The sequence below is a fragment of the Porites lutea genome, chromosome 5 (assembly GCF_958299795.1).
Source record: "Porites lutea chromosome 5, jaPorLute2.1, whole genome shotgun sequence".
NCBI lineage: Eukaryota > Metazoa > Cnidaria > Anthozoa > Scleractinia > Poritidae > Porites > Porites lutea.
Window position 1 is genome coordinate 14,782,966 of NC_133205.1, and position 11,804 is coordinate 14,794,769.

At 40.6% G+C, this 11,804-nt stretch overlaps 1 protein-coding gene across 1 annotated transcript; it reads left to right on the top strand.

Annotated features, from left to right (window-relative positions):
- The first annotated feature begins 1,073 nt into the window (after positions 1-1,073).
- Positions 1,074-5,748, top strand: LOC140937215 (macrophage-expressed gene 1 protein-like). The gene is made up of 3 exons (XM_073386750.1): positions 1,074-2,761; positions 4,103-4,400; positions 4,922-5,748. The coding sequence occupies exons 1-3, from the start codon at positions 1,099-1,101 to the stop codon at positions 5,232-5,234; spliced, it is 2,274 nt and encodes a 757-aa protein (XP_073242851.1). The 5' UTR covers positions 1,074-1,098; the 3' UTR covers positions 5,235-5,748.
- The last annotated feature ends 6,056 nt before the right edge of the window (positions 5,749-11,804 follow it).

An 11,804-nucleotide genomic window follows, 5' to 3' on the forward strand; every position in this document is an offset into this window, starting at 1 on the left:
TCAGGTCACATGACGTTTGTATACTTTTCACGGGAACAGGCAGACCAATATTTCTAAATGTGTCACGACATTCACGAGACCTTTGAGGCCTCCCGAAGGTTCATAAGCACGGTTACCCTTTTCGCCCCATATTGTTTCTTTTGTAAACACTTATAACAGGCTTTCAATATCAGTTACGAAGCATGAGGCCCGCGAGTAGCGTAAGTAGGCGCTTGTCCAGGCGAGCACAAGTTCAGTCTCTGTCAGTGAACTTTAGTGGGAAGCCACCAACTTCCTTTCCCCGCCGGTGCTCCTTTTTACTAAATTATAGGGAAGGAGAATACTGTCTATGTCGAAAGAGATTTTAAAAGAATTGAATAGACCCTCCTAACTTCCTGTAAAATCGGGGCAAACATGTTTAGGCAAGAACCTTCTTTCGAAAGTGAAAGAAAAGTTTAGTAAGAAAGGGAGATCTTTTATACAAAAGATATTTAAACCACGTGAAGTGAACTAAAGGTCAAGTTGCACGTAACAAGCCAAAAAAAGGAAACAGAAAAATTTCTTTCCTTCTGCAGCAGATCGTATTGAAAGAATCTGACAAAACTAAGATTAAAAAAATACATATATAACTAGTGGACCCTAGTGCGTTCTTGTATACATGTTGTATAGTTTTGTAGTCCGAAATGACCTTTCAGTTTTTTGGACCTATTTATCGTAATTATATTTCTCGGAAAATTATTATGACATTTTAAAAACACGAGATAATCGTCTGAATATGATGACGGTGATAGCATATCGGACAAATCGGATTTTTTTAATCCGGCTTCCGGTTTCCATAAAGTCGATGAGTTTTGTCGGATAAAACTGTCCGTGATAAGGAGCTTTGATTAAGGGACGCAACGAAAGGGGCCAAGAAGTTGAAGTGTAGTCTTATGTAAATTATTTTTAACAAAAAACATTTGTTGAAAGCGAAACTAACAACCAGCTAACTGGAACGAACTCTAACAGCGCTGGAACGGCACAAGGACCGTTTATGAAACCAAAATATATCGCGTGACAATCACATGACGTTTTTCTTTGCTTTTAAAACGGAAAAGGTATCGAAAAATCTTTAATACCATGATGGCGTTCAGTAGCGGGTTATACCTTTTTGTGCTGCTGCCTTGTGCTTATTACTGTGATGTTATTTTCGCCGAGAATAAATCTCCATATAATTACCCTGTTGGAGATCCACGAAACTGCCCTTTAACGAGAGGAGTTTTCCGTTTCGAGGTTCTTCCGGGAGGCGGATGGGACAACCTAAGAAATGTGCACATGGGAGCTGTTTCTGTGACGAATAACTACTCAGAGTGTAAAACCTCTGACGATGGCAAGTATTTGATCCCTGATGATGTTTTTCTTTATGCTGTAAAGAAAAGCAAAGTTGAAACGTTCGCCGAACTTTACGATCACTGGAACAATTATTCTTCGACCACCACAAAATCTATCAACGCCGAAGCTTCGGGAAAGTTTAGGTTTGGTTCCATTGGCGGTTCGTTTTCAGCTGAGTTCGAATCAGTTAAGAAGCATCAAGTGGAAGACAAAGCTGTAACAACTCGAGTTCAAATGCGTCACGTCTTGTACACCGCCAAACTTCAACCAGATAGCGCTCTCCAGCCCGTGTTTAAATCCCGTCTCCTTGAAATCGCGTCCCATCTACAGCACAACAACACCGCCTATGCTAATTTTTTGGCGCAGATACTGGTTCGCGACTTCGGAACTCACTTTATCACTAGTGTCAATGCTGGTGCGGTTCTTTCCAAGGTAGACCACTTGACGAAAAAATTTGTTGCTGATTTTACAGAGGATAAGAGTAAAATCACCGCAGCCGCAAGCGCGTCCTTTTTTGGAGCCTTTGGCGCCAAGGTTAGCTACAGTCAGACGAGCGATAAACAGGATTTAGATCAGTACACGAAGAACACTGTTTACTCAACTCTGTATACATTTGGTGGGCCACCTTTCAGGGTTAACTTTACTATAAATCAATGGGAAGATCAATTGCTAGACGAGCTTGTAGCAGTTGACCGGTCAGGTGACCCGTTGAATTACGCTGTAACCCCCGGAAGTCTTCCTGAGATGTCGGAGGAGTTAACTTTTAAATTGGCTGACGTCGTTGAAAACGCTATAAAGCAATACTATAAGCACAACACTATCAAGGGATGTACGAAAATGGACTCGCCTGACTTCAGTTTTCAAGCTAATCTCGATGATGGATCTTGTGAAAGTCCGACAAACAATTACACTTTCGGTGGCGTATATCAAACGTGCTCATTCGCTGGGTCTCCGGCAGGTAATCCGTGTGGGCCCCTCCTTCAAAAGAACCCACTTACTGCTGATTATAAATGCAGTGATGAGTATGAGCCTGTATTGGTTCATCAGGGACGCACTCCTCAAAGCTGCCACAGAGACTGTCACAGCTGCTGGCTTTTCTTTAGCTGCTGCAATACAAACTGTGGGTACGCCAGCTATTCGACTTACTGGTGTGTAGCGAAGGGCAAGGTACCTGCCAACACAGGATATCTTTTTGGGGGGCTGTACAGCAAGGTGTTGAAGAATCCAGTCACACAAGATCACAGCTGCCCACTGAAGTTTTATGCCCTGCGTTTTGGAGCTACAATGCAAGTATGCGTAAGTGATGACTATGAACTTGGCTTTCAGAGTTCGGTTCCGTTTGGTGGTTTCTTCAGCTGCAGTGCCGGTAATCCTCTGGGCGTCAAAAAGTCTTCAGACAGTGTAAAACAAGGTAATTAACAAGTCATGTTAAATGATTGAGTTCCTTTAAGAAACTTTATCCTTTAGTATGTTCCTCGTTAAACACTGCCGCCAGCAGGATATGATTTATAGCTGCCAGAAGAAAAAATCTGGCGGGCAAGAACTCAATTTGACGCACAAACATGTCACTCATTAGAGACTTGCTTAACTTTAAAAAGGATGCGATCGCGAGCAGCCCTCAAGAAGCCAGCTGCCAATAAAAAAAAGCCAGTAGCTACCCCGTATCCTTCCCATAACGCCACGCGTGCTGTCTAAGAACCAGCTGTAACGATGATAAGGGTTCCATTGAGCTCCAAACGTCTGAGCGTTTTTCATTTTCAGTATTTAATGGAATTTTACTCCCAGGTAAATCTATTTTCGCAAATGGTGCTGGTAATTCTTCAGTTTCAGTTCTCAAATGCTTAGAACAATCAAGGTAACTTTCACAACGTTCAGTAAATTCACAGTGTATTATCACGATCTTTGACACAAGATGTATACTGTTTATACATTATTGACCAAGATTGTTATATCAAGATTAGGCTTTTGTACATTATGCTAGCATTTTTTCGAGCATTTTAGTGAGGCAAAAGCATTGAGCATTATTCGAGCATTTTAGTGGCATTTTCCCCGGGAAATTAATTTTTCCGAGAAAATATGATAGAAATTAACTTTTTTCAGGAGCCCATGCCCCGTGAGCTCCTGCTTTTTTAAACAAAATGAAGACTAGAATTCAAAATTCACAAAAAACCTAATACAGCTGGTTTTTTTGGCTGTATTTATGAACTTGTACACGTTGTCGTTGCTACTTGCAACACTTGCACGTTTTTGTAAGTGTAAACTTTGAAATTAATTTTAAAAAACCGTTTGTATAATGAGCATTATCCGAGCATTTTAGAGACTTTTTTAGGGAGACCGAGCATTTTAGTGGGAAAAATGGAGCATTAAGGTGGAGCATTTTAGTAAAGAAGCAAAAGCATAATGTACAAAAGCCTAGTCAAGATTGCTGAATATTGGCCAAGCATAAGTTCCTTTTTGCGTATTTATGAACCGAGACGAACGGGTTGATAAAAACGCAAAGAGAAACGATGCCAACTTGTTTTGTTGCGGGACCGACACGGGAAATCCCGAGCAGGCAAGATGGGCCCTTCTTGCCTGCTCGGGTAGCCAATCAGAACAAAGGATTCTCTTTATCTTACCCGCTTGCGGATTCAGCCATATAATAATACAATATCAATCCCTTGACTTTGACCCCGGTACATAAGAAAAGCCGCCGCCGCCGCCGCCGCCGAAAAGACAGCTGTGACTAACTGGTCATTTTTTTTTTCAACAGGTGGTTCAAATTTGGAGATGTTTGTAAGCCAATCCGGTCCATCTGGTTGGCCGAAATCCTGTCCAACCGGTTATTCTCAACATCTGGGTGCCATCGAACAAGATTGCGAGATAAACTTTTGCGTGAAGTCTAATGTATTCAACAGCCAGGGGTTACCCATCATCAAGAGACCCCCCTATTCTGATGCGCCGAAAGTTCTCAATTACTCTGTGCCTATGCTGTTGGTTAACGAAGACAATGGTCAAATTTGGTTTAAACCCTCAGGAAATAAACCACAATGGTTGCTTGCGACGAAAAGGTAATGCTGATACTAAATTGAGTTTGTTAATACAGCTGTAGGTGGGGAGAGATATGCACTTCGGTCTTTTTAAGGTAAAAAAGTGCTGTTTTCGAGAGGAAACCCTTGAGACAAAAAAACTAAAATCGCTTCTCCCTATATTTATTTTATTGGACATCTCTATTTGAAACCTTTTATTTCCTTTTATTTTTCCCCAGCGGTTTTCGATTGTTCCCGTTCCAAAAACAACTCATGGTTTATGGCGATGTGCGCGCAATTATATGTTATATGCGCGCGTAAATCACTCAATATCGAGTGAATTTGTTCCGTTTGTTTGGTAAGCTGCGGATGAGTTACAATGGAGATTTTTTTCTATTCGGTTGCATTGATGATTAGAAACGAATACCGTCTCGAAATTTAGTTTTGTTTCTCATGGCGAACGGGTCTCAGGTTATGAAAATCTGGTAAAAGAATTCTATATATATGCCGAGGTGTTTACAGCTTACTTTTCATCTCATTAAAGCTCTTTTCGTTTTACTTAGCACCGTTGAAGCATATAGAAAACAGGTAAACCCGGAAGGTCCCGCCGTTATAGGAATAGCCACAGGCGACAAAGCTCCAGCTACATATGACAAACAGAAGTCTTCCCAGAGTTCCAGTCATGGCATGAATGCTGGGACAGCGGCTGGTATTACATTTGGCGTCACGGCATTGGCTGGATTATTGATTGCTGTCATGATGATTGGCTGGCGCCGTCATAAGAGCGTGAATAGACAAAGCAGTGACTTGAGGGAGCCACTGAACTCTCTCGGGAATTATGGTGCTGTCCATGATAAAGGGAGTCCCAGAGTTTGATTCAGTACAAAATCAGGATACATAGTGCCTTTCTCCTTCCTCCCGAAAATTCTTATCATTAAACAAAGAAATACAATACAAGCTTGAAAATAAGCGCGCGTTGGTCGATAGGAAGAGGGAAAGGGCTTTTGTAATGTTGTCCTCGCATTTTCTTTTACATACTCGCTTTTAAGCACATGGCGGGAGAAAACAAGCCTCTACAGAAGCCCACCTACCTATGCACAACGGTCTTCCGAGGAGACATTTAATTTAACTCGCTGATTTTGTTACACGATATGTTGTGCTTTGATTCGAAACTTTAATTGTTGTAAATATTCCCTTTTCATGTACGAATCGTACGCGAGTGGAATAGCTTAGCGGCTAATTTACTTAGGGTTGTTAACCTTTGATATTTTGTGATTTTTATGACATGTCAATAATTCCAAGTAAATTGTACGATGGGGTATTCCTGGTAGTAATTATTGTTAAAGTCATTTTTTCTATTAATAAAGAGGGTCTGAAATATTTAATTCCAGTTCTGCAGTGTTGATGCGAAGCTTAAACAACCAAACACAGTAGACGGAACGGCAAACGACAAACGGCCAACTGACGTTCGGGGTTCGCCGTTAGCGCGTTGCTACTGAATAAAACTTTGACAAAGCCCCAAGAACAACTCCTTGATAGCTTGTGCCTTTTTCTGGTCGTGCATATTGTGACTTGTCGACGGACCAAGAAGATCCAGGTGAAATTCTAGTTGTGTTAAAAATATAACATACACAAAGCAAGTCTGTCGTTAACAAACCGCTCAAGTTGTTTCATTTTCCTTTATACCCTGACTCACGGTCTACACACAAAAGAAATGACGTTAAAAATGTCCATTGCTTAAAAAGAATGCGAGTCAGTGGCGTTTACCCTTTTATTATCTTCACTTAGGTGTTCAGAGAGAACCCAGGAAAATGTTTTATCGTGTTCAACTCCGTGATCACCGAATAAAAGCTGGCCTAGAGTTCTTTTGCCCTTCTAACCATGAATTCATGGTTGTAACGGGACAGTTTTCCTACGTTACAGAAGGCGCCGGGTAGTACAGAAACATTGGTAAACCTACTGGATAATATAGCCAGTTAAATGACATTTTTACTTTGTTCCGCCATTTTTAACCTTTAGATTCTAAGGCGAGAACGACTATGAGGACGAAATTTTCTCAATACTAATATTAACTCACTAGTGCACGAATTAACCAGCGCCATTTCAACGGAAAATGGCAGTGGTGTGGCCGTCGGCTCAAAATCCTTCAACAAAAATTATCCTGGCATCTTTTCTGTTATAAAAGGACATTGAAAAGACTTCAAATTAAATCCCGGCCTTGTAGTCGTCCTCGAATCTAGAGGTCATTATGCAGTATCAAACCAAGGCCGCGCCTTCGAACAACTCCTCGCGCACTGAAATGTCAACTGCTTTATGACGCAAGCCGTACACGCGATCTTCTTAAACTGAAAATCAAAACGGTAATGGAAGCTCTTCCAAACGAGCTACTGTCCCATATTTTCGGGGTTTTGCATCCCATTTACGACAATTTAGCTCGTCTGTCGCTTGTATGTAAGCGGTGGAAGGCGGTCATCGAAGAAACACCTTCACTTTGGAAATGTATCCACTTCACGCGAGCGTATCCTTTTTTCATAACGAAAAATGTCAAGCATAGAGAGGTTCTTCGACATTGCCTTTTGAAGTTTGGACGTTACGTTACGTGTTTAAGGGATCATCCAATTACAAGAACATTCGCGGAACCAAGCCTACGGGACATTCTCCCTAACTTGTCAAATTTAACGTGTTTAGATGTCCCTCTTTTAGAATGGGAACCTCGATTCTTGCAATCCTTGACTTGCGCAAGCACGCTGGAGGAATTGAATCTGACAGAATACCTTCTCTCAGAGCCACCAAAAATACAATGGCTGTTTCAGCAGCCAGATTCACTAAAAAAGAACTTCCTTACGCCTCAGCATTTACAGATGATTCTCCTAAGATTTCCTCGTCTCAAAATTTTGAAACTTGCACTTGACTGTATTGCGGTTCCGCCTCCCACTTTAACAGCTTTTCTGAACAAGACGAATATAACAGAGCTAGAGCTTTCAGGTTTTGGACTCACACCATCTCTGTCCCATCATTTTATTCTCAACCGCGATGTGTGTTTGAGAACGATTGCTTCCTCTCAACTACTCGCGTCTTTGATAACGCGTTTGGAGCTTAGAACTTGTCCACTTTTTTACAGCAGCGACGACCTGCGATCAATGCTAAAACTCATGAAGTCACTTCGCCATCTTTTCGTTGGAGCTGGCTTGGTTCACCGGGACCCTAAGAGCCTGCTGTCTATTGAATCTTCCACCCTGATTACACTGGGTATGGATGGCATTCCAACGCTGAGAATGCAGTGTCTTCGTTGCAATACGCCTAATTTAAGAGAATTCGAGCTTGCAAATTGCCGTGATATGACAGCTGTGTTTGTGTATTCAACAAGCTTAGAATCCATGTGTTTACGAGATCTTCACAGTGTTTATAACTTGCAGACCACATCGATTCGGTTGAACCATTTGGAGTTATGGACATGCCCTGAAATGCCTGTTACAGCTCTACGAAATTTTCTGAAGGAGCATCAGACCATACAAAAACTCTCTCTCATTGGCGGACTGACGGGTCTTACCTTATATGGCTGTATGTGCCCTCATCTAAGCGAACTGAAAATTATGTTGTTTGAAGTTCAATGGTTTAAACTCGGAAGTATAAAGATCGACTGTCCTTCCTTAAAGCGTTTCTACTGCGATGGAAATAGGCGAAATCCTTTCACCAGAACTCCAGACGACGTTTCTGGATTTCCTCGTGGTCTGTCAACCTGCTCTATTTTCATACGAAGCGAAAGACTAAAATACGTGTGGATTAACTTGCCCAATGTGAGCACAATTAGCGTTAAATGTAAGCAGCTTGAAAATATGAATGTAACAATTGGTGAGGAAGCAGGCTGCCTTAAGGAGCCAATGGAGTTTGAAGTCATTGCTGACAACATAAATTGTCTCCACACAACGAACTGCAAGTTTTCACGCTATCATCTCCAAGCAACGGATATTGGGACAGTGACTCTGCGGCACTGCGAAATATACAGCGATGAATCAATACCACGGCTTATTGTTCATACAAAATCAATCATTAAGTTAACACTGGACAATTGTCACAATATGGAATTCGCAGACCTTCGTGTCAAACCTAAAAAAGCCGCTCGTCACGTGTATATTTACGATTGCGACCGTTTGCGAAACATTGCGATAACACGTACTGGAAAGTCACTTCCAAAAATTTCCATTGTTAAATGTGAGAATCTCCAAAGTGTCGCATCCGGAAAGCAAGATGACTCTTCAAACGTTTTTATCACTGATTGTCCTTTATTTAATATTCCCAAACGTTCGACAAAACTGTAAAAACAACTGCTTCACATTTGTTAAGAAAATGACTCACCTGACCAGCTAGGCGACTGGTTTGGGATACTTTGCTATAGTGTATTTGCTAGATCGTCTTGTAATAATGTGTACGTACGGGTTGTTATTGTGTGCTGATCGACTTTGCTAATAAACACCGACTTCATCTTGTCTTTAGATTCTGTAAACGAATACATGTAGCTGCTTCAAATATTAAAAGTAATTTTGGAACAATTGAATTACTTAAAACACGAACAAATAGACACGCTTACAACGTTCTGCATGTAGGTGCGGACCTTGACCTCTTGAATTGTCCATCTCTTGTTCTTGCTGTTGTTGTCGTTGTTGTTCTTCTTCTTCCTCTTCTTCTTCTTCTTCTCTCTGTTAACAGTGTTCTGTTCGTTGAACTAACACAACAGAAAGAGGACTCTGCAAGTCTCCCTGGATAATTTACTACACTAAAAGGATATAACCCGCTGGATTGAGGGTAGCGGCCCAAAAAGTTACCTTTCTCTAGTCGTAGGAATACTGGGTATGGAAAGGTGCCTGTTCTAAGTTGTTTCAAAATTCGGATTCCTTTGCACTTCTGGTCCTGAAATATAAATTATTGTTAATAACAATAATTATAATTATAAATTATAATTTAATCACTTATATTGCGCAAGTATTTCTAAAAATGATCAAATGCGCATTATATTAGTAATAAAAGTATAAAAAACCTGTTTACAATGTGAAAAACAATAAGAATATATACATTACTACAATAAAACTCTAAAATATCGATATGTAACTAATTAAAATTCAGTTAACCATAAGCAAACTTAAAAAGCTGCGTCTTTAGTTGGCGTTTTAAAGTATGTAAGTACGGAAGGTCACGAAGCTCGCGCGGTTAAGCATTCTATAACTTGGGTGCAGCCACCTGGAAGGACCTTAACAGAGTAAAAGCTCTTGGCAGCTCTTGCTAGTCTACATGCAATCCGCTCCAAATAATAATAAAATAATACAAATTATCTATTAAAAAAATAATAGCTAAAAATCCTAACGGGCAAGGGATAATCGGTTGGCTGTTTTCAAGCATGACAGAGGCGTCGAACTGGGATCCACAAGAGACATCTTCAGCTTTTGGTGAGAAAGAGACTGGAACTCGAGATCACCAGTGTACTGACCACTCAGCCATTCTGCTCCCTGCACAGTCCAACCGACTTGGAGGGACATAATGCTCTGCGGTAAGAAAGCCTACTCGTCACTTTTCTCCTGTGAACAATGGCTGCTCAAAGATCTTCTTATTCCATAATGGTGATGCCTTATTCAAAAATGGCCTTGACTTTTTAAGTTACTTTCACAGTAAAATTCTGGAACGCCCACGCGGAACATTACCCTCATCACTTTTGATTCAACTCCTTCCGCCAGTTAATTTTGTCACATTAATTGATGTGTTTTTTGAAAAATTAGCTTTTATGTTTGGTTGTTTGTTTATTGTTGTTGTTGTTTTTGTTTTGGTTTAGCTTCGTTTGAGTTCGGTTTCGTTTAAAAATGCAAAATCAGCTTTCATTCAGTTTACATTAGCTCATACAAACGGGCTGGAAAAAAAACGCTACTCTATAAAATCGAGGCTGAACAAAGTCTATGTACGGTTACATATAATTTATAAATTTATTTTCCACAAATATCAACATTAATGCGTTATTTCAAAAAACGCATCACAACGACTAAAAGGAAAACAATGAGAACACATAAATAATTACTAAAACTTCAAATGGACGGTGGAAGGCTTGTTATAGTTGCTTGTTGGGAGTATTTTTACATATGCATCACTGAGTTAAGTTAAAAACTTGTTTTAAAACCTTATAATTTATATAATAAACTCACTAGTTTTTGATAAGGTTAATACAGATAAGTGGGTCTAAGTTGAACCAAACTGCACTATGGGAAAACTATAGGACTGTTTCAGTGGACACATTTTGACCCAATCTCCTGTACAACCTTGTAATAGCCTATAAAATAAGCTATGTCACCCTAAAACGCTGTTATTCATTACAATATCGAAACATTCAAATGTTCATAACTTAATTGTGAACTGAGTTTTTGCAGAGCGTAGCTACGTGGGGGGGGGGGGGGGGGGGAGATCCTAGAGTGCCCATGCCTCGTTTTGCGAGATAACTGTTTAATGTTATTATAATTCAGGTGGCGAAAAACCCACGAATCCAAAAAATCATCTTGTATTTCCAGTGACCGAAAATCTCCAGTGGGCCATTTTCTTGTTGGTTAATAAATTGTGAAGTAATTAGGTGGCTACTGGTTTATATAGACAGCATATTCGATCCTTCTCGCTGCGTGAATACGCCTGAAGACGTACTCAATTAGAGGAGCCATTACCACGGAGAGAAAGTTGGGTCTAACAATGATGAACATCCACTGCGTTAGAGCGATCGACATCGAGTGAGATCGTTAACATCTTTACAGATATCCACAAGCGACAACCAAGTGTGATGGAACAATTTATTATTCTCTAAATATAATTTAGTCTCGTCCCTGTGGTCCAGTAGCATTTATCACAGGACTAATTCCTAAGATCACGAATAAAGGAGAAGACATGTGAGAAACAAAATAACGCGAGACTTTTTTCTCTCCCTTTTCCTCTCCACTCGCCTTTCCTTGTACTTTTTTCTTTTTCTGTCAGTTTTCTCACCCTTCCTGTCGCAAATCCCGGAGTTTTAACAGGATGATAATCCCAGCATTCACCTTCAGTTTGCAAGTAGTAAGTTTTAGTCCGTTACCAAGAGGATTTATAACTGCAAAATAACACTCAGTTGCTATGGAGACCAGTGTAGCAACCGACGCAGCACCTTCCAAATACGCCGTGGTCGCATCTGTCAAAAATCTGCATAATACCGCGTCAAACACTTGTTTTTCCCGCCATCAGGTCACATATTTCCAAATATTTCACGACAATCACGACACGTGTGAGGCCTCCCGCAGGTTCATAAACATGGTTACCCTTTTCGCCCCATATTGTTACTTCGGCGGAGCGCGAAGTAAAGGATTCGCGTAGCTCAGGAATGTTTCAAAGTTGCATGCAGAGGTCCCGAAGTTGTTTCCGAATGTCCCGAAGTTGCTTCGGAATTAGTTC